The 20,094-nt window shown below is 34.7% G+C and overlaps 1 protein-coding gene across 2 annotated transcripts; it reads left to right on the top strand.

Moving 5' to 3' along the window:
• Positions 1-12,421: 12,421 nt before the first annotated feature.
• On the top strand, positions 12,422-19,471 carry LOC113854790 (FHA domain-containing protein DDL). Of its 2 annotated transcripts, none has more exons than XM_027486009.1 (10): positions 12,422-13,109; positions 15,457-15,485; positions 15,735-15,801; positions 16,568-16,625; positions 16,733-16,825; positions 17,318-17,432; positions 17,519-17,566; positions 17,657-17,702; positions 17,801-17,871; positions 19,047-19,471. In XM_027486009.1, exons 1-10 carry the CDS (start codon positions 12,636-12,638, stop codon positions 19,084-19,086), a joined length of 1,041 nt encoding a protein of 346 aa, XP_027341810.1. In that variant the 5' UTR covers positions 12,422-12,635; the 3' UTR covers positions 19,087-19,471. The 2 variants fall into 2 exon arrangements, with proteins under 2 accessions (XP_027341810.1, XP_027341809.1); XM_027486008.1 differs by having other exon boundaries at positions 12,422-13,112; positions 15,460-15,485; positions 19,047-19,438.
• The last annotated feature ends 623 nt before the right edge of the window (positions 19,472-20,094 follow it).

The raw sequence follows: 20,094 nt of genomic DNA, 5'->3' as shown, positions 1-20,094 counted from the left end.
GGAGCAGAAAGAATCCAAGAATTACTAACTTGATTACTAAAATCAGGATGAGAAATCCAGGGAACCAAGAATTTAAAATTAGTATTATTAAAATTTGTTTTACTCTCATTATCCCTAATTTTAAGCCATAAGCCAACATGATCAGACTTAGGGATAGGGATATGAACCACAAAAATGTTAGGGAAAGATTTGATTCCAGCTATCATTTATAACCACCCTGTTAATTCTTTCTTTCAAATTACCTCTTTGCCAAGTAAAAGGATTGCCTTTAAACCCAAGATCAAACAGATTGCACTCATTTAAACAGCTAGCAAATTTACTAATATGGTATATATTAGCATTATAGCCCCCCATCTTCTCTGTATTATAGAGAACAGTATTAAAATCCCCAGCAAGGCACTAGGGACCAATGATTTTTGTACTGAATTCAACTAATTCCCTCCAACATTCAGTTTTAAGTTTATCTATAGGCTTAAAATAGATGGAAGACAAGAACCATTCCTTATTATCCATGGTTTTAACTTTTAGATGAATAGCAAATATAGATTTAGCCATAACATTTATTTTAAGTTTATTATTTTTCCAAAGACACCAAATGCCCCCAGAAAATCCAACAACATCCACTTTCTCACACCCTTTTAATTGAATTTTGTTAATTATGCTGTCAGCTTTATCAGTACTAACCCGTGGTTCAAATATAGCAAGAAAATCTATTTTGTAAATATTCACTAAATCATTAATTAACCTAGAAAAAGTTTTACCCCTCACTCCCCTGCAGTTCAAGCAAAAATAATTCATAAATTTATATAGACTAGACAGGGGGCATCCTCAGGATGCTTGAACAAAAGCTTGTTGGAATCCAGCTCAAATCTAGACACTAGACTTTGTGTACTACAACTATGCTTATCTATATCCATACTAGGTCCTGGGTCAGGAAGTTCTCTCTCTATGTCCCTTCTTGAGAGTTTATAAAAAATATTTTTAGTCTTTGTATAACTTCTTTTATAAAGTAGTTTATGCCATTTATAATTTCTTTTATAGAGACTTAAATGTATATTTTTTATAAAGAAAAATCAAAATAAATGCTAGAGTATGAATTAAAATAAAAAATAGTATTTAGTGTAAAACTAAATTTATTAAATAAATTTTTGTGTAAGTATTAATTAAAATGTAAATACTTTTCATATAAAAAATAAAATAAAGAAGATGTTAGTTTCAGATAAAAGATTTTTAGGGTTTTCTTCGCTTCCAAGAAAGAGTTTTCCACTTTCTTACTTGTGATAGATAGGAGTGCTCTCTGCTAGGGTTTTCTATCTCTTGGCATTGAAGGCTCCTCAAACACCACGGAGGATTTGATACTTTCACTATAACATCTCTAGAGAGGTTTTCTTTAAAACCCCCATCCATAGAGTAATCTAAAGCAAAGAAGTGCTCAACAAAGGAAACAGATCTAATGGCCCAAAGCAAGAAAAATGTTTGAATGGACCTCTCCTTTCAAAAGACTAGCCTTAAAGATGATATGTAAGAAGACAAAGATGTTAGAGATTCAGCAAATCAAGTGTCATCTAACCCTAACCCTAATATCTACTCTTCTTATAAGGATAAGGTATTGGCGTGTAAGGACCTAGATCTATTTCTTGATGATAATGAGATAATAAAATCGATTTTGGATGATTTTGATATGCCCTTAGATAACGATCAAAACAAAAATCTTGATCTAATAGATAACTCCATGAATCTTTGTCCTGATATCTGAGTTCATTTAGAGGACTACGAGACCTGGTGTTCTTCTAGGAAACAAAAAATAATAGTGAAACTTTTAGGTAAATCCATTAGGTTTGCCTTTTTGAGTAAAAAACTGAATAATATTTAGGGAAGAAATGGGTTCCTAATAATATTAGATCTTAATAATTTTTTTAGTAAAATTCGAAAGCTTAGAAAACTATAAATTTACTCTATTCTAGGGCCCTGTCTCATCCTCGATCACTACCTCCTTGTCTAGAGATGGAGGCTTCTATTCAGGCCAAAAGACCAATACCTTAGGAAAACAGTTGTCCGGGTTTGCATACCAAACTTACCTTTAGAGTTGTATAATGAAAGATTTCTTTGGCAAGTAGGCAGTTGCCTTGGGTCCATGCTCAAAGTGAATCCCTATACCATTTTGGTGTCGAGAGGCAGGTTCACTAGAATATGTGTGAAATTAAATCATAGGAAGAAACTAATCTCTTTGTTTAAAGTTCTAGGTCAAGAGTTTTTGGTAGAATATGAGGGGTTACACCAGATTTATTTTGATTGTGGGAGATAAAGGCATTATGTGGACTTGTGTCCTGAATAACCCCATGGATGTGGCTGGTAATGAATGTAACGTCCCAAATTTTGGTAATATTAATTATTATTGTTCTTATATATATATTCATATGTGTGTTGATTTATTTGAAAATGATGTTTATGTGTATTAAGTACATGGATGTGTGTATATACGTGTATGTATGACTGGATAGGCTAAAAATGGTCTAATTTCCTAAGTGCAGGGCGTAACATTGGGCTGTTCTCGCTACAACGAGAGGATTCTCGCTGTAGCGAGAGGGCTCTGAGAGAAAGGATTGAAACTGTCACCTTCTCGCTGTTCCAAGAGACGTCTCGCTATAGCGAGAGAGTGACAGTTTGGGGTGCATTTCTGAGTGCAATCTTGTTGTAGTGAAAGGGTCTCGCTGTAGCGAGATTCTGTAGAAACAAGAGTGCAATTTTCTTTGATTTTTTCGCTGTAGCGAGAAAGCATGTCGCTGCAACGAGAATATCTTGGTATAGCGAGAGTGTCGCGACCAGAAAGGGATTTAAAGGGGTTAGGGTTCAGAGAGAGTTATTTTTCCCTCTCCCTTCGAAATTCCTTTGATCATCTCATTCCTAAAACCCTATTTCACTGATTAATTGCCTTCAAAGTCGTTCGAGAGCGAAATTGGAGTTCGGATTTGTGTGGGGAACGCTTGGAGGTGAGTTTTAAATGGTTAGAGTTTCAGTTTTTCATCCCCTTTCTCTGTTTTCGTGGTTTCGCTGGGTTCTCATAGAGTTTCTCCATGTGTTTAGGACGAAATCCGTGAGGGGAAGCGCTTCTTGGTGGATTTGACGTGTGGGACGTCGATCCGAGGTAAGGAGGAGTCTAAGTAGAGGGTAGGAAATTGTGTGATATTGTGATGTGGCTAAGTAGAGGGTAGGAAATTGCTAAGATATATGATGTAGGCACTTGTGCCATTTATACATGTGTATATCTAAATGAATATTGCGAAAATGTAGGCCCGAAGGCCGTGTAATATGAATGGAAATAGGCTAGAGGCCGTGTGTCTTGAATGAATTGTGGGCTATGTGTTGTCTGTGCTATGAAAATGAAATGTGGGCCTAGTGCAGTAAAGTTGAACAAATATGGGCCTAGTGTCGTGTACTATTAAATCTGGGCTATGTGCCTATACTGAAATGTGTGTGGCTGGGGTGTGTAACGCTGTTGTAATGTGCTATGAATGGTTCAGCGATACACTGGGGTGTGGAAGATGAGGATGGTAGAAATACTTTGAGAAAGAGGGAGTGGTGGTGACACCGACTGTTGAATGGGTGCACCACAGGCCACACACTCTCTTCCTGACTAGACCTATGACCGTTACCTTTGCTGAGAGACATGTGACTGCCTACGTGGTATCCGTGAGGTGGGGGTAACCGGCGACCGTTCGTGGTGTAAATCTGTGATCACGGTGCTACAGTGAGTGTGACTAGTGTGCGTATGCATGAATTTGTGTTTTGTAATTATGAATGTGAAATGTTGCCTGTGATTGTGATTGTGTAATGTGTTGGAAATGTGCTGGAGATAAAACTCTATGTTTGATTGTGTTTTGGTAGCATAAAGCACTCACCCTTACATTCATTTTTCAGGTAATCAAGACGATCAACATCAGACTTAGTGAAAGGAGTGGATGGAACTGCTATAGGACTAGGAGTTTAATTTGAAAACTAATGTATTTGAATGGGTCCTGTAGTAGTGACTTGATAGAAATTGTAACCCATTTCCTTATTTTAAAAATATTTGATGAAACCAAGGGTTGAGAACCTTATTTGAAATGAAATTTATTTTATTCCAAATTTGCAAAATTATGATTTATTGAAATTAAACATAAGGTGTTACAATTTTGGTATCAGAGCAGTTTATCCAAACAGGACTGGGGTATCAGGCTAAAGCGTCCAAGATAAGTGTTGATTGTTTTGTTTTCCTGAATTATAAATGTATTATTGATTTGATGTACTGGACTGTAACTGTTAAATTGTGTAGCTTAGAATATGTCTGGTAGAGGTAGAGGAATTAGAGGCACCAATGACCTCGTGGAACGCATGGCTCAGATTCTGGAAGTCATGGTGCACAATTAAGGCGAAGAGTCAGCTGAGTATATAGGGTTATCTGTCTTTACTAGGCATGTTCCTCTAAAGTTTGAGGGTGGATTCAACTCTGAAGGAGCCCAAAGGTGGGTGGCCGATGTGGAGATGATCTTCAATGTAATGGGGTGCCAAGAGGAGAACAAGGTTGCCTATGCCACCTATTTGCTGTGTGGGAAGGCTGAGGACTGGTGGAGGTTTGCTGGTCAGACCTTGCCACAAGGAGATAGCTACATCCAGTGGGAGACATTCAAGACCATATTCCTAGGGAACTACTTTCCCTGAGATCTGAGGAAGCAGAAAGCTAGGGAGTTCCTTGAGCTGAAGCAAGGAAACATGACCATGGAGGAGTATGCAGCTAAGTTTCAAGAGTTGATGAAATACTGTCCTAATTTATTTTCAATTGAAATTTATTTAATTTCGAATTTGTGAAATTATGATTTATTGAAATTAAACATAAGGTGTTACAATGAATATGTCTCTACTCCTACCTTAAATTAGGACAGACCCCAATTTTCACAGATGATATTCTTCCATGAAAATGAAGGACCTTTGAACCTTGGATGCTAGTTTAAAAACCTTTAAGAAGAAAAAATACCTTAAATTAGATCTTTAAGAACTCCTAAATCTGTTGATAAAAGTTAAGCCCATCAATCAGGGTCTAGGTATGATATACTGGGTGTCTCTAACTATGAGCAAGAACTAAAAAAGGACATAGAGGATAGGAGTGAGATAAAGCAACCTAAACATGGTAGAATTGGGAAATGAGGGCAACCTACTCATACTGAATTTAGTTCTAATAAACCTATTGAGAACCCTAGGCTAGGTACTGCCACTAGGAAAACCCAAAAAATTAAACCTAAATTCGGATCTGATAAACCTGAGGATGATAAGGTAGACCTCCTCTACAATGTAGTACCTGAATCTCCTAATCAATCAACACAGGATTTCTATCAAAGTGATACTTTTCAGTTAATAAGACACCTCTAAAATGACCTTATCCATAATAAATCCAAGGGGATGTCTATCTAGGATTTATTGGGTATAAACTACAAGGCGAATTGGTTTCACCCTACTATTAAGAAAGGTGATCTAAAGGATAAACCCCTTATATTAGACCCTTAGATGGAGGTTGATTATAATAATAGACTATTATTTCAGTAACATATCTCCCATGATGAGTTCTCTCAGTTGGAGTTTATTCTAATAAGCAGTCAGCATCCTCAGGATGCACCCTAATAGAGTTGCTCTAAGATTAACGAACTGTCTTTTCTGGAACTGTAAGAAAGCTGGGTGTAAAACCTTTCCCAGGATAATAAATGACCTAATTAATATGTATTAGCTAGACTTTGTGGCTTTATTTGAACCTAGAGTTAGTTCTATCAAGGCTGACAAGATTATTAAAAGAATTAACTTGAATAGTTCTATCAAAGTATATGTTGTTTGGTACTTTTTAGGAGGATTTAGTGTCTTTGGAACACTAATAGGGTTAAAATTTCAATCTTATCTACCTCTAAGTATATTGTCCACCTTTTAGTTAATAACATTGGAAAGGAGGATTGGATCCTCTCTTCCATTTATGCCAGCCCTCATATTAGTCAAAGAACTGAGTGTTGACAAGATCTTCTAGAGTTTAGTTCTTTTGTTCACAGCCACTAGCTGCTGGTTGGGGATTTTAACTCTACCCTCTTTGACTTTGAAAAGGTTGGGACAATTCTACTAACCCTCTATACTTACAAAAATTTGTTGATTGTCTTAAAAAGTATGATTTAGTGGACTTTGGCTATAAGGATAACACTTATACCTGGAGTAGGGGTAATCTAAAAGAAAAGATTGATAGAGCATTGGTTAATGAGGTCTGGAATCTAGCTTTCCAACACAGCTTTATTGTTCATATTCTCATCCCTAAATCTGACCATGTGGGCCTTTGGTTGAAGGTTAGGGCCTCTGGTTGAAGGAGTGTGGACTTTTTTCCAAAAAGTAAAAAATCTTTTAAATTTTTTGCCCCTTGGCTCACTCACCCTGACTTTAACACCCAACTTAAAAATTATTGGTTGTATACTAGCTCTTGGAATGAAAACATTAATAGGTTTAATGATAATATATCTAGCTGAAATAAAGAAATCTTTGACAACATTTTTAATAGGAAGAAGTGTTTTTTTAAGTGAATTGAAGGCATCCACAATAAGCTAGTCCATGGTGTAACACCTTATTTTATTTCTACATTTTAAGGAAATAATTTTATATTGAAAGAGGAAATTAATTAAATTCATTGTTACTCAATATGAGAAATGCAAAAATGAAAAACTTTCATTTAAATTACTTAGAATTATAAAATCTCTTTGTAATACAACAATGAAAAATAAATAAACTTAAGTAAAAGGTTAGAATAACATACATGTACATTAATCTTATTAATATATAAGAGTTTAATATTTACAAAATAAAATTTTAAAATGCATTAGGACTCATCAATACCATTTACAAAATACAATAAGTTCTAATGAGCAGTATATTCACACCCAAAAGACTGAAGACGATTCTAGTTGTCATTTCCATCTTCTGCTAATTCCTCTAGGATAAGTCTTTGTCTTCATCAAAACCACCCGCATCAGCTACCACTTCAATGCCCGTGATCCATTTTGTGGTAAAAATAGCTTGGTCTTCCATGCTGATTATGACTCAAAAAAGTATAAACATAATTCCACGCATTTGGCGGTCTGACCAAACCTCTCTATATATACAAACATAGTTATGATGGATCCTACCACTGCTAGAGTAATTAAAAGGTATATCATATTCTATCTTTATTTCTAAGGTAAATATAATACCCGAGTCATCATTACTATTTATAATAAAGCTACAATGGCCAATCGCTGTCATTCCCTACATACATATTTTAGCCTATTACTATAAGCATCATTGACAACCTAACAAGTCTCTGGGGATCTATCATCTTTATTCCTTGAAAGGTTTTGTTAAGATGAGCCTATTTTCTCATTACTAAACATGAATTCGTAACAAAATCAAACAATACAAATAAGAATAATATGTTAAACAGTCAGAAGATACAATTCATTTTCATGTATATACAACAATCATTAACATTATGACCTTATTACATTTTCCTTTCTTCTATTCTTGGATTTCTCATTTCAAACTTTTATTACCCCTATGATCCATTGAGGTCTTCATTAAAATAAATAGTTGCTGGATAGTCGCAGCTACATGGATACAATATGTGTTGAACCCACCTCTTTTAGCAAAAACATGGTCAAGAGTTTAAGTCATGAAATGAGTGCGAGGCCTGTAGTGCTCTTACTCTCATTAGTTATGCGCAAATTAAGAAGAGCATCCACCACCCCTATTTCTCCAAGATTTCTAAAATCACTTCCATCTTTCACACTCCTAGTATATCTCTGAATTATTCACGCTTGTCCTTATCATCTTTCCTTTCTCATCACTATTTTCCTTTCTGATTCCATCTCCTTATTCATATTTCTCATTGTGATTCCACTCTTTCATTAGTCATTATAGACTTAGCTTATCACTTTATACCAACATGCTATTCATATTCTTCTCTTTCTATTTTAGTCTAGTCCACCATATATATATATATATATATATATATATATATATATATATATATATATATTCAACACGCATGCTATTCCAAGTCATCAAGAGTAAGAAAACACATTTTATCAACGAACTCATTCAAACATATAATCACAAACAAGAAACATACAACCATATTCACATGAGCATAACATATTATGTTATTAGTAATGTAATAAAACTTTCCTTACCTTAGTAGGTAAATTTATTGAAGGAGTTAGTGGAAAAAAGGCGATCTAATAGACTAAGATCTTCCTACTTATTACATAGAAGAGTACTCCTTAAGAAGAGATAAAACATAAAAAATAGAGGTGAGAATGAAGAGACAAGCTTTGAGATACTCATCAATGATTCCATAGAGTTGAGGTTTAAGCTTGTCATCAAAGTAACTTCGAAGTTCAAAGGCTTTTCTTTGGAGGAGGGAAGAAAGAGTTCAAAGAAAAAGAGTTAGGGAATATTTCTTGGATTGTAATGCAAGTTTTTGGATTAGATTTCCTTAAATATCCCTAAATTCTCGCGGGCTCTCGCTTGAGAGAGACCACTTTCTCCTAGGCAAGCCAATTCTTGTCTAGACGAGAATAACAGACAGTCGTTTGTCAAAGTTTTTTCTGCAATTCTTGCTTGGGCAAGAGTCATTCTAGCCTGAGCGAGATGACATGCACAGAGTTGAATATTTTTCTTGTGAGTCATCACATGAACGACTCATCTTGCCTTAATGAGATCTCTATTCACTTGAGCGAGATCATTCTCACCTGGGCAGGAAGACAATTGGGTTGAGTTTATCCCATTATCACCTGAGCGAGACTCATCTCGCTTGAGTGAAAATGCCTTGAAATCTTATAGTTATAGGCACTCGGTCACGCTTGATCGAGACCCTTTGCACCATACTTCTACCTAAAACCTATAAATCATTCCAACACTATCTAATATCACAGTTCACCAATTAATAAATAAGTGGAAAAAAAAAAGAGAGGGTATTACACATGGCTATAACCCCTTCCTCTCCAACCTATTAAACATTTTTTGGAAAGAATATCGAATTATCCTAGACCAAGAGAAAGTCTACTGGCTTCATCATTATAGGAGCACTTAGGTTTGTTTAGGTGATAGGAACACCAAGTTTTTTCATAGGCAACAGTTCAACATAGGCATAAAAACTTAATTAAAGCCCTAAAAGATAATTAGGGTAATTGTATCTATGATCCTGCCAAGCTTAAATCCATGACTCTTAGTTATTTTAGAGATATTTATCATGATCCTAATCCTAATGACAGTAACTTGTTCTATCATGTATCTTTCCCTCTCCTTAGAGAGGAGGATGAGGTATCCTTTCTCTCAAACATATCCCTAGAAGAAGTCAAAGTTGCACTAATATAGTTATTCACAAGTCCCTTGGACCTGATGGGGTCCATGCCATCTTTTTCAAATAATAGCAGTTCCTAGCCCTTCTTGTCTTAAATTTTGTTCAGGATATTTTGAATAATCCTTCTAAGATTGCCTTTGTCAATGAAACTGGGATAACCCTTATCCTAAAATCTAATAGTCCTGAGCATATCCGTAACTTCAAATCTATTTCCCTTTGTAATGTAAGTTACAATATTGTGACCAAGCTTATTGCAAATAGACTCAAAGAGCTTCTGAACCATATTGTATCTTCTTACTAATTTAGCTTTATCCTTGGCAAGTAGGGGAGTTGATAACTCCCTAATCCTACAAGAATTAGTCTACTCTCTTCACAAGCTGAAAGGAAAAAAAATGTTACATGATTATAAAATTGGACCTTGAAAAAGCTTATAATAGGTTGAGATAGAAATTCATCACTGATGCCCTTACTGAAATTGGTCTCTATTCGGACTTAGTCTCCCTGATTTATCACTATATTACCTCTCCCACTTTCTCTCTCAATTGGAATAATAGTACTACTAATTCTTTCAAACCCTCTAGGGTATTCACCAAGGTGACCTCTTGTCTCCCTACCTCTTTATCCTCAACATGGAGAGGCTAGCTCACCTAATTAATGAGAAAGTATCAAGCAAAACCAAGACTCTCTTTTCCTTTAGTAATCAGGAGCCTACCATCTCCCATCTTTTTTTCACTGATGATATTATCGTTATAGTTAAAGCTAATCTTTAGCAAACCCTAAATATTAACAATACTCTTGAAGCTTTTTATGCAGCCTCAAGGTTGAAAGTTAACCCCCAACAAATCATCCCTCATTTTTTCTAAAAACATTACCTGTTATCTCATTCAAGATATCAATGATATATTAGGAATCAATCCTTCTAATCAAATTAGTAGGTATTTGGGTTTTCCTACTACTTATAGCAGGCCCAACAAAGGTCAATACTCTTTCCTTACTAACAAGATTAGGAAAAAAAAAAAAAACATAACCTCTAGAATATGAAATCCTTATTCCTTGCTGGAAAGGTCACTCTGGTCCAATCTAGTTTCACGAGTGTTCCCCTCCTACGTGATGCAAATATCCAGCATCTCCAACTCTATCTATAAGGACATAAACTCTATATGCAAGCACTTTATATGGGGCTTCGTTGGGGCTAACAAGTGTCATTTGATTAGTTGGTAGAAAATTTGTAGGCTGAAAAAAGATAAGGGACCTTATATTTAGGGATCTTAAAACTTTGAATAATGCTTACTTTATGAAATTATGGTGAAGGCTAATTACCTCTCCTAACTCTATGTGGAGCCACGTCCTGCGCAGTAAATACAAATTTTGACTAGGCAAAGACCCTAGGCTTTGTAACAATCTTTAAGTCTCCCACCTTTGGAAGACTCTTTTATTTATTTGGCCTAGTTTTAGTAATGGGCTAAGTTGAAAGCTCGGGGATGGACTTTCTACTAAGTTTTGGGTCGATAATTAGACATCTAAATTCCCTATATTAGCTAAGCTGACTAGAACCCCTGTGCTTGCCTAGGATCTAGACCTCCCTATAGGTTTTTTTTTCATCCAATAATAGCTAGAATTGGGAGAAATTTTCTCCTTATCTCCCTAACCAAGTTTGCCAGGCCATATCTCTTATAAAACCTCCTTCCAGATTAATTGGTAATGACAAAGTGTTCTAGAATAGAACTAGCAATGAGATATTTATAATTAAATTTGCCTATAATTTACTTTTTAATCTTGACCCGATCCCTTATAAATTTGCTTGCAACAGTAGGTCACTTGTCATTAGATGGTTAATTAGATGCCTCCTCCTCTTAACCATGTGAAACTCAATACGAATGTTGTTGTTTCTAGGAGTACATGTGAAGTTGCCTGTGGTGAGCTTGTTCGAGATAGTGGAAAAAGTATACTGTTAGGGTTTAGCAAGAAAATTAATTCCTGTCCCCCTTTGGAAGCTAAACTTTAGGGCCTTTACTTTGGCATCCAACTGGTTGTGAAGAAAGGTTTCCATTAGATTTAGATTAAGAACGATTTTAAGCAGGCTATTCACCTTTTTAACAGGTTCAACACTCTTCCCACCTGCTGTTCCAGCTAATACAGAACATTAGGAATGGTTTAAGCTCCATCAAATGTATTGAGCTTATACGAAGCCAACTTACGTGCCTGATAGCCTAGCTAAGGCTGGGTTAGAAGATAATTTGTATCCCTTTCAATTTGAGTCTATCCCTTCTAATCACCTCCCTTTTCTATAGGTGGACTCCCTTAATATAAATATTCCTAAAAACTCTGTTTTTATGTAGTTTTACTTGTCTAAGTTTCTAACCCTTATTTATAGAAAAAATGTTAAATATAAAAAATAAATTAATAACTATTCTTAATTGTGTCTAAACGTTATGTATATAATAATTAATACTAATATAATAACCAAATATTAAATAGTATGATAAAAAAATATTTAAAATTAATAATATCTTATTAAAAATTAAATATATTATTTTTTATCATCAATTAAAATAAAATTAATAAAAATAATTTAGGAAGTGATTCTCTCATCTTAATAGGTTTAGAATATAAAATTTAAATAAAATAACATCTTAAAAAGTTATTTTAATAAAAACTCATTAATTTATATAAAATAATACTTGAGATAATTTATCTCATTAATTAATAAAATAATTATATAATTTTTAAATATACTATGTATTTTTTTATTTAATTTAATTTAAATTTGACTTTGAGTCGTAAAATAGTAGATAAATTTATTATTAAATATATTTTTTTATATATAAATCATCGCTTATTACCTTTAAAATTCTTTTTTATAAATTAATTTTTTTCTCTTTATTACATTATTTAATTATTTTATTGTAAAAAGCTTTTCGAAATCGTTGCACAGATAAAAAATTTTAAAAAATTAATGGAAATAAATATTAAGAAAGAAATTTTTACCCAAAAAAAAAAAAGAAAAAAAAAAAGGTCCTTGTTGAACACTGGAACTGAAGGTGATAAACCCTAAACCACGCATAGAGAAGTCTGAAGAACTTGACATTCACCACACGATCGAGAATCGCGATTCCAATACGAAGAAGCAATTTAAACAACAATAACAAAGAAACAAACAATGCGTTACATAACAGTGTTGTTAACTTAATTAGCGTTTTGGAACTCTCGATTCTATACACGCAGGACCACCGTCACAACCATGGGCCGTCACTCCTCCACCAATCACTCTCCCTCCTCTCGCCGTCACCGGACCCACCGCAGCATCTCTCCGCCGCCGCGAGACAAGCACGAACACTCCGGCCGCGGTTCGGCCAAGCCGGTTCGGACCGATTCCGGTTCGCCGGATCCTCTTCCTCGCTCCCAGTCTCCCTCCCCGCGAACGAAGCGGTTGAAGAGAGCTCAATCCGAACGCGAGCGCGAGCCACGCGAGAGTGAGAGGAACCATGGCAGTGGCAGAGGCAAGGGTTCGGAGAGAGATACGGTTGAGCGGAAGGAGAAGAAGAGAGCACAGAACGACGACGGTGGTGGCGGCGGGAGCGGAAGGAGTAACAAGTCGTCGCGGTCGAGGCACGAGAGGTCGCCGGAACGAGAACGGAATGGGAGAAGCCGGCATAGGTCTCCGTCTCCGGCGCATCATCATGGCTCCGCCGCCAACGCAAAACCTCGTGATGAGGTGTCCGGTGATATCCAACCCTAGTTCTAACCATTATTTCAAGTTCTATTTTGTTTTTCCTCCTAATTTTACTCGCTTTTGTTTCTTTTTTGTATGTTGTTTTGCTGAACTGAAGAATTTGAAGCTGTCTTTTAATGCTGTTTTGTAATTGAAAAAATGAGGATGTGGTTTTGAGTAATGGTGTTTTTATGATGCTGCTGTTTGTTGTTTTGTGTAATTGATTTGAATCCTGTTTCAGTGTTGGTAGTGGCTTTTGCTAGGAAGGGGTGTAATTGGATTGAGTTGGGTGGAAATTTAGCTAGATGTTGATTGAATTTGTGGAATGTTAAGTTTTGGAGGTAATTTAAGAATATGCAGAGCTTTGTCTGAGGCATGAGTGGATCTTAGATTGTTTGGCATACTGAGTTTTTAACTGATTGATTGGGAGACTTTAAGAATGAGGTTGAAACTTGTATTTGGATGTTGCAATTTTATTTAAGGTACCTTTGACGATCCTAGAAAGTATTTGATGATTTTCTGAAGCTGGCGTTGACTTTGAGTCAAATATTGTTACCAAGGTTGTCAAAACCAAGTTTCAAGGTTTGAATGGAGGGGGGATTGTAGGGTCTCTGGATCGCAAAACAAATTGTAAGAGTCTACTATAATGCAGAATTATATGTAAACACATACATATATGCATAAGAAATAGGATAAAAAAAAATCCCTTAAATCAGACCAAACATTTAATTATACTTATATCTCTTAACCAAAAAACATGCAGAAAGAGTAGCAGGAGGGAACCAGAATAGGATGAAGCAGCAACAACAGTGAGGCACATAGGGGTAGCAACACAGCATGTGCACAAGTGTTTTGGGAGATAGAAGTGAGGGGAGAAGGATTTGAGTGTTAGGGAGGGAGGCAACACCAAGCCTTTGTTGGGTTGAAGATGACCATAGAGAGACTAACTGAAGAGCAAAATTTTTTAAGAAAATGGCTCCCAACTAGGTTTTCTGTTAACAAACTGGGTCATGTGACCCGAACCGTATAAGACTCAGGTTTTTGACTCATTTTGGAGCACACTACACCAGCAATTTGTGCTTTGAACCATTGTTTCATCCTTCTCCAGCCTTGGAACTGCGCCATAGTGGTGTGTGATGTGAAGGCGGGAGAATAACTCACTGGATCATGCATTTTAATAGATATTATTCTGGTATTTTGTATTTGACATTGCTGTTTTACTTTTGGTAAAGAAAAGTGCTTTATTTCAGGATTTCAATCTTGTTGAGTACCTGTTTATTTCATGTGCATACTGTTGTTATGATGTCATGTTACTGGATAGACTTGTTATGCAGTCATGGTCTCATGATGTTTCTAAGGTATTATGGTATTGAAGATTAAATAAGGGTTAAGGTGAGGATCATGGCATCCGTCCGGGGTCTCATGGGGGTTATAGAATGTAGCATTTCACATTGGAAGCATTTAGTTTTAGTACTAAATTAGAAATTTCAGATGATAGGTTAAAGTAGAGCGATCAGTAATTTTTAATTACAACCAGTTATCATAAGTATGGCAAGATCAGTTTAACAGAGTTTACTGGAAATGACCGGTGAAGTGATGATAATGAAGGCATATGGAATCATAGGTGTATAGAAATATACACTTGTATATATCTTGTATACTAGTGATCTTTTTCAAATTATCAAAGATTGAAAATATTTCTTTTCTGATTCACCTTTTCTCTTGTAGTGTTCATGGCTTGCTTTTCTAGGATACAGGAATAGAGAAATTTATGATTATTGTTCATTCTTTGTCTGTGTTTTTCTTGTTTTCTGTTGTCTTCTATTTCTTGGGTGTGGTGAGGGTGTGCTGGGGTGAATCAAATCAAAGTCAATGGAGCTTACTAGAGATAAGCCCCTAGGGTTCATGGGAAAAATTTGTATATGTTGTTTTTACATGGGGTCTGTTGCCTAATTTGGCATGGAAGAGTCACTTCCAAATTACTATCTTACTTTTCTTTCAAGGCAGGTTTATTTTTCCTTTAACTTCCCTAGGCTTCAATGGGGAACAGTTTGTATATGTTGTTTTTACATGTGTTCTGTTGCCTAATTTGGCATGGAAGAGTCATTTCCAGATTCCTATATCTTACTTTTCTTTCAGGGAAGATTTGTTTTGCCTTTACCTCCCCTCTTGGTTCCCAAAATCTTGGTTGATATATTATTCCATATTTTTGGCATTTAATTTATCATTTTCCCTTGTTTTCTCCCCTTTTTTATGGTATCTTTATTCCTGTTTTGAAATTTTATGCATTTTAAGGTTTCACGTTTCTCTAGAATCGATGTTTATCTGGATTGCTGTCTAATTTTTGCAGGCAATGAACTCAAGAGGGGATCAACAGATGTAAGCTTCTGTTTCAACTTTCAATTGTATATTCAAGTTCTGTTGCTGTTTGATGTTGACCATAATGTGTTATTGTTGGTTTTGGTTTGATTTTATTTGAGCCAATGACCATTAGTGTTCAGGTCATTTCTTACGTTTTCTGCTCCTCCTCCTCCCTCTCTTCACAGTTTGGAACTTTGGATGCAATTTTTGTATAGATTAGAGTTTCTTGGTATAGCTTTTAATGACAGTTTTATTGCTGCTTTGCAGGAATGATGAGGATGAATCTATTAGGAAGATGAAGGCTGCTGAGGAGGCTCTGGAAGAAAAACAGAAGGTAATAATGCACCTTTTTTGTTAGAAACTTGTGCCAGTAATATTATGCAGTTCTCCATGTCCTTTTCTGATTGGGGTGGGACTATAGGAGTTGAGATCCCTTTCAGATTATTAAGTTGTGTATTTGTTTAGGGAAGTATGACCTATTTAATCCCTTATACTTTATTGCTAAGCTTCATATTGTTGAGTCTTGCTTTGATCTCTAGGAGGGTTTGATTGCTAATATGGTGTCTTAGTTGCTTTGCACATGAAGACAATGTTTGATTGTCCCCTTGGTATAGAGATTATTCTTCTCGAAGAACATAATCAAGGATGTTATATGAAATACTTGCTACAGTTTTTTCTGGTTTCCAATACAATAATATTTAATCAGGTGTCCTTTTCCTTTATGGAGGAGGCTAGAGTGAGACATCCAAGCTCTAGATATTACTGGCCAATGTGTTAGTAAGACCTTACCATTCAAAAAGGAAAACAGAAGGTGTGTAATTTTGAAAATGAAGGAGAAGATAGGAGGGAGCTAATATTTAAGTAGTATCGATGTAGAAAACACAGACAACATTTATGTTTATGTTGATTGAATTCTGAGTAAGTTGTGTGCCCAATGCTTAGTGTGTCTTTATTGAGTTGCAATACATGGAAGAAAAAGTTGAAACATAACATGATTTAACAACTTAAAAGCTATTGTTATATTTTTGCATAAATGAGTGTGTAGATTTTCCGAGTGATTTGTTCCTATTGGCTTTTCTGAAATCCTCTGCCATTTGCAGCAAAAACCTTCATTTGAGCTATCTGGAAAGCTTGCGGCTGAAACAAATCGAGTTAGAGGTGAAACTAATTATTTTTTTATGTGTAGAACTATGAACTATCTATTTGATTTGTAAATGAGTTTATCTTTCTTTTTAATTGTATGCTGAACAGTATTTCTTTTTCAGGTGTTACTTTGTTATTCAATGAACCACCAGAGGCTCGAAAACCTGATATTAAATGGAGGCTTTACGTTTTCAAGGCTGGTGAAGTGTTAAATGGTTAGTCTTTATGACATCTGCTTGAAAATTATGTGATTCACAATTTTCTTTTTTTTTCACTTTTCATAATCAATCCCCCCAGGACTAGGAACTTTTTCTTGTTTTGCATAAATAGAAGTGTAATTACTTAGAATATGAGTACTCAGTCCTCACCATTTGGATTTACTCTTGTTCTATCATGAGTACCATAGATTTTTCTTTGCAAGTTAGTTGAGTTTCTAATACCTTAGCCATTGGGTTGATTTGTTTGTAATATGCCTGGATTCCTTTTCTACTTCTATGTTTAACTGTATTCATGTCTAATGTTTTCCGTTTGTGTGTACAATTTCCTTCCTTTTCTCATAATTTTTGAACAGTTAATTTTAAATTTTTTTCCAATTCTTCTCACAGTTAAATTGATAAATTTGTTACCTTAGTTGATTTTCTCTACTTCCAAAGAATAATTTTATTGCTTTCTACCTACTTTTGCTAAAAGAAATGTATGGTTGACAGAGCCACTTTATATACATCGCCAAAGTTGTTATCTTTTTGGAAGAGAAAGAAGGGTTGCTGATATCCCAACAGATCATCCATCTTGCAGCAAGCAACATGCTGTTATTCAATTTCGGTATTCATCCATTTAAACAACCCATGTGGATTATTTTGGTTATTAGTGTTTTAACATTGAATTTTTAAAATTCCTTTTCTTGTTAGGCAAGTTGAAAAGGAGCAATCTGATGGTGCATTATTAAAGCAAATAAGGTAATGCCTGATTCTTACTTTGTTGACTCCACATGTACAGCCAAAAGTTTCTGCATCTGCAAACCCTAATATTCTTGCGATCTGCACTAGGCCTTACATTATGGACCTTGGAAGCACAAACAAAACTTTTGTTAATGTGAGTGGTCGTTGAATGCTTTTGATTAGTTTCTTTGGTTAATTTAGAATCTAATGAATGAGCTGAATTTAGATGTCTGATGCTTTCCATGTTTGCAGGATAGTCCCATTGAACCTCAACGATATTATGAACTCAGGGAAAAAGATACCATTAAATTTGGTAATAGTAGGTAAGTGGGAAGTAGATATTAGTTGTTTTTCATGATGTTCAAAATACGTTTCTTTTGTTTGACAAAAGAAAAAGATTCCCTCCAATCCTATTTATAAGATATTTTTAACGGGATTACACAGATTAATATAATAAAAGTTGTTGAAAGTAGTTAATGTATCAATTTTTGAAAATCAATTACAACATTCCAAATTTATCTCTATTTAAAATCAAACTTTATTATCATATGAACTGTAGAAAAGTTAGAAAGATTGAGGTTTATGAAGGGAAAATATTTGAAGAAATAATAAATGTTCAAAACTTTGAAAATGGTCTAATATTAGGGACTACCAAAAGATTTTGAAAGGGTCTTATAAAAGGGATCGGACGAAGAATTAGGCTAAGTTGTATTGCTATGCTTTCATATGAAACTTTAGTAATTATCTTACTTTCCGACAAGTAAAAAAGAATCATTTTATGGCCGGAGTAATATGTAAGGTGAATCATTCAATATATGAACGTATGTTGTTAGTTTGATAGGAAAGAAATTTCTGTATTAAATGCTGAAAGCTTATGAGTCCAGTCATGGAAAAAGATTCTTAAAAGTGATTAGAGGGAAAGAAGGATCTTTCGGGTGGAAATGGAAGTCCAAAATTGAAAAATAGAAATAATATTTGAATATATGGAATTATATCCTTGTGTTCTGTTCTCCAGTTGAGCTGAGAAGTGTGTGGAAACTATTGGTTTGAAGTGCCAAGTTTACACATTTCAATTTTGTCTACGGAGGTCTGAAGCCAATTAGGTCTTTAAATGGAAAAACAAGATTAATTCTCATGAAGCTGAAAAAACAAATCATGACATTTAGACATTTTTGGTGTACAAGTGTGTGACTGAAAATTTCCTGGCTGGACTAGTGTGTTTAGTACATGTCAATGCATGGAATTTTATTTTATTTTGTTATTACAAATGCAAGGCCGTGATTCATGTAGTCGACCTTACCCAGAAAGATATGGCTTGATTGTTGATATTTATTACAAATGCAAAGCATTTCTGACTACCACTCATATTATGCACATATAACTCATGCCCTATTCACCACCTCTATTTCTCAAGATTTCCAACGCAATAATATATTCTGTACCTGATGACTACTTTATTCTGTATAAATGCATTTTATTAATTTGTTTTCTATTGCAGCCGAGAATATGTATTACTGCATGAGAACTCTATTGGGTAATGGACATTGATCTCTCCAATTCTGTATCTCCCGCTCATCAGCGTTGATGAAAGCAACCATTCGACCCAGCAGTTTTCCCAGTCATGCCCAATTTATGTGTATTCTCTCTTTTCGGAAGCTTCTAGTTCAGCTTGTCAAGTTTCTTGTTATTATATATGTACAAGACACATTTGATAATTTACTTTTAAGCTGTATAATACAATATTGAGGGCCCTGCCAAATTAGAATTTCATAGCCTTGAGCAAAATGCACCCTTCTAAGATAAACTTGCCCAGTGAACATTTGCTTGCTAGTTTCGGATAGGGTTCGACATTTCATGATCCAGTTCAGATCCTGTTCATTTTCTCGTCAATCATTATAATTATTATAAAATACAAATTTTTGTATCAAAACTATAAATGCTGTCAAATTTTTAATGGTCATGATTTTGTCTATTTCTCTTAGAAAATGGAGAGGATCCATGATGTTGCATTCGTTCTCCTCCTCCCTCATGAAGTTTAACTCTTGAATAAAAAATTTGAATGATTGGGGTGAGGTCCTCGTGTCTTGAATTTAATATTATTTTACTTCGAGGATTTTTTTATTAAGAGCATTTCTCAATAAAATAACTTTAGTTTTGATGCATAACTGTAAAAAAAAAAATTATATTATGTAATAAGTCTTGTATGCTAATATATGGTTGAAGAGTAGTGTATTTTTACACTAATAGTATATTTAGTTAAATTAATACAAATTTCTTTCAGAAAAAAATCAAACAAATTATTTGCACGTGGTGAGTTGGCAGTGGTGGCCATGAAAATTAATAATTTAACGTATATGAAAAGGAAAAAGAGTTTCACAGAATTTATTAATATGCATAATTTAATATTTTATTAATAGTGTTTGATTTTATTTCTGAAATAAGTGATATAATAAATAAGAACTTTACTAACTTTTGTTTTAACTATATCAATTAAGAAATTAATAAATAATTTATTAAATATTATGAAAATAAATATATTTTATATT

Source organism: Abrus precatorius, unplaced genomic scaffold (genome assembly GCF_003935025.1).
Source record: "Abrus precatorius isolate BTA unplaced genomic scaffold, Abrus_2018 Scaffold11, whole genome shotgun sequence".
Lineage (NCBI taxonomy): Eukaryota > Viridiplantae > Streptophyta > Magnoliopsida > Fabales > Fabaceae > Abrus > Abrus precatorius.
This window is presented reverse-complemented; position numbering and strand designations above follow the sequence as displayed.

Coding starts and splice junctions, on each gene's coding strand:
- LOC113854790 (XM_027486009.1), top strand. CDS start 12,636: ATGGGCCGTCACTCCTCCACCAATCACTCTCCCTCCTCTCGCCGTCAC. Junction 13,110..15,456: donor ACGCAAAACCTCGTGATGAG/GTGTCCGGTGAT, acceptor TAATTTTTGCAG/GCAATGAACTCAAGAGGGGA. Junction 17,567..17,656: donor GCATTATTAAAGCAAATAAG/GTAATGCCTGAT, acceptor GATCTGCACTAG/GCCTTACATTATGGACCTTG.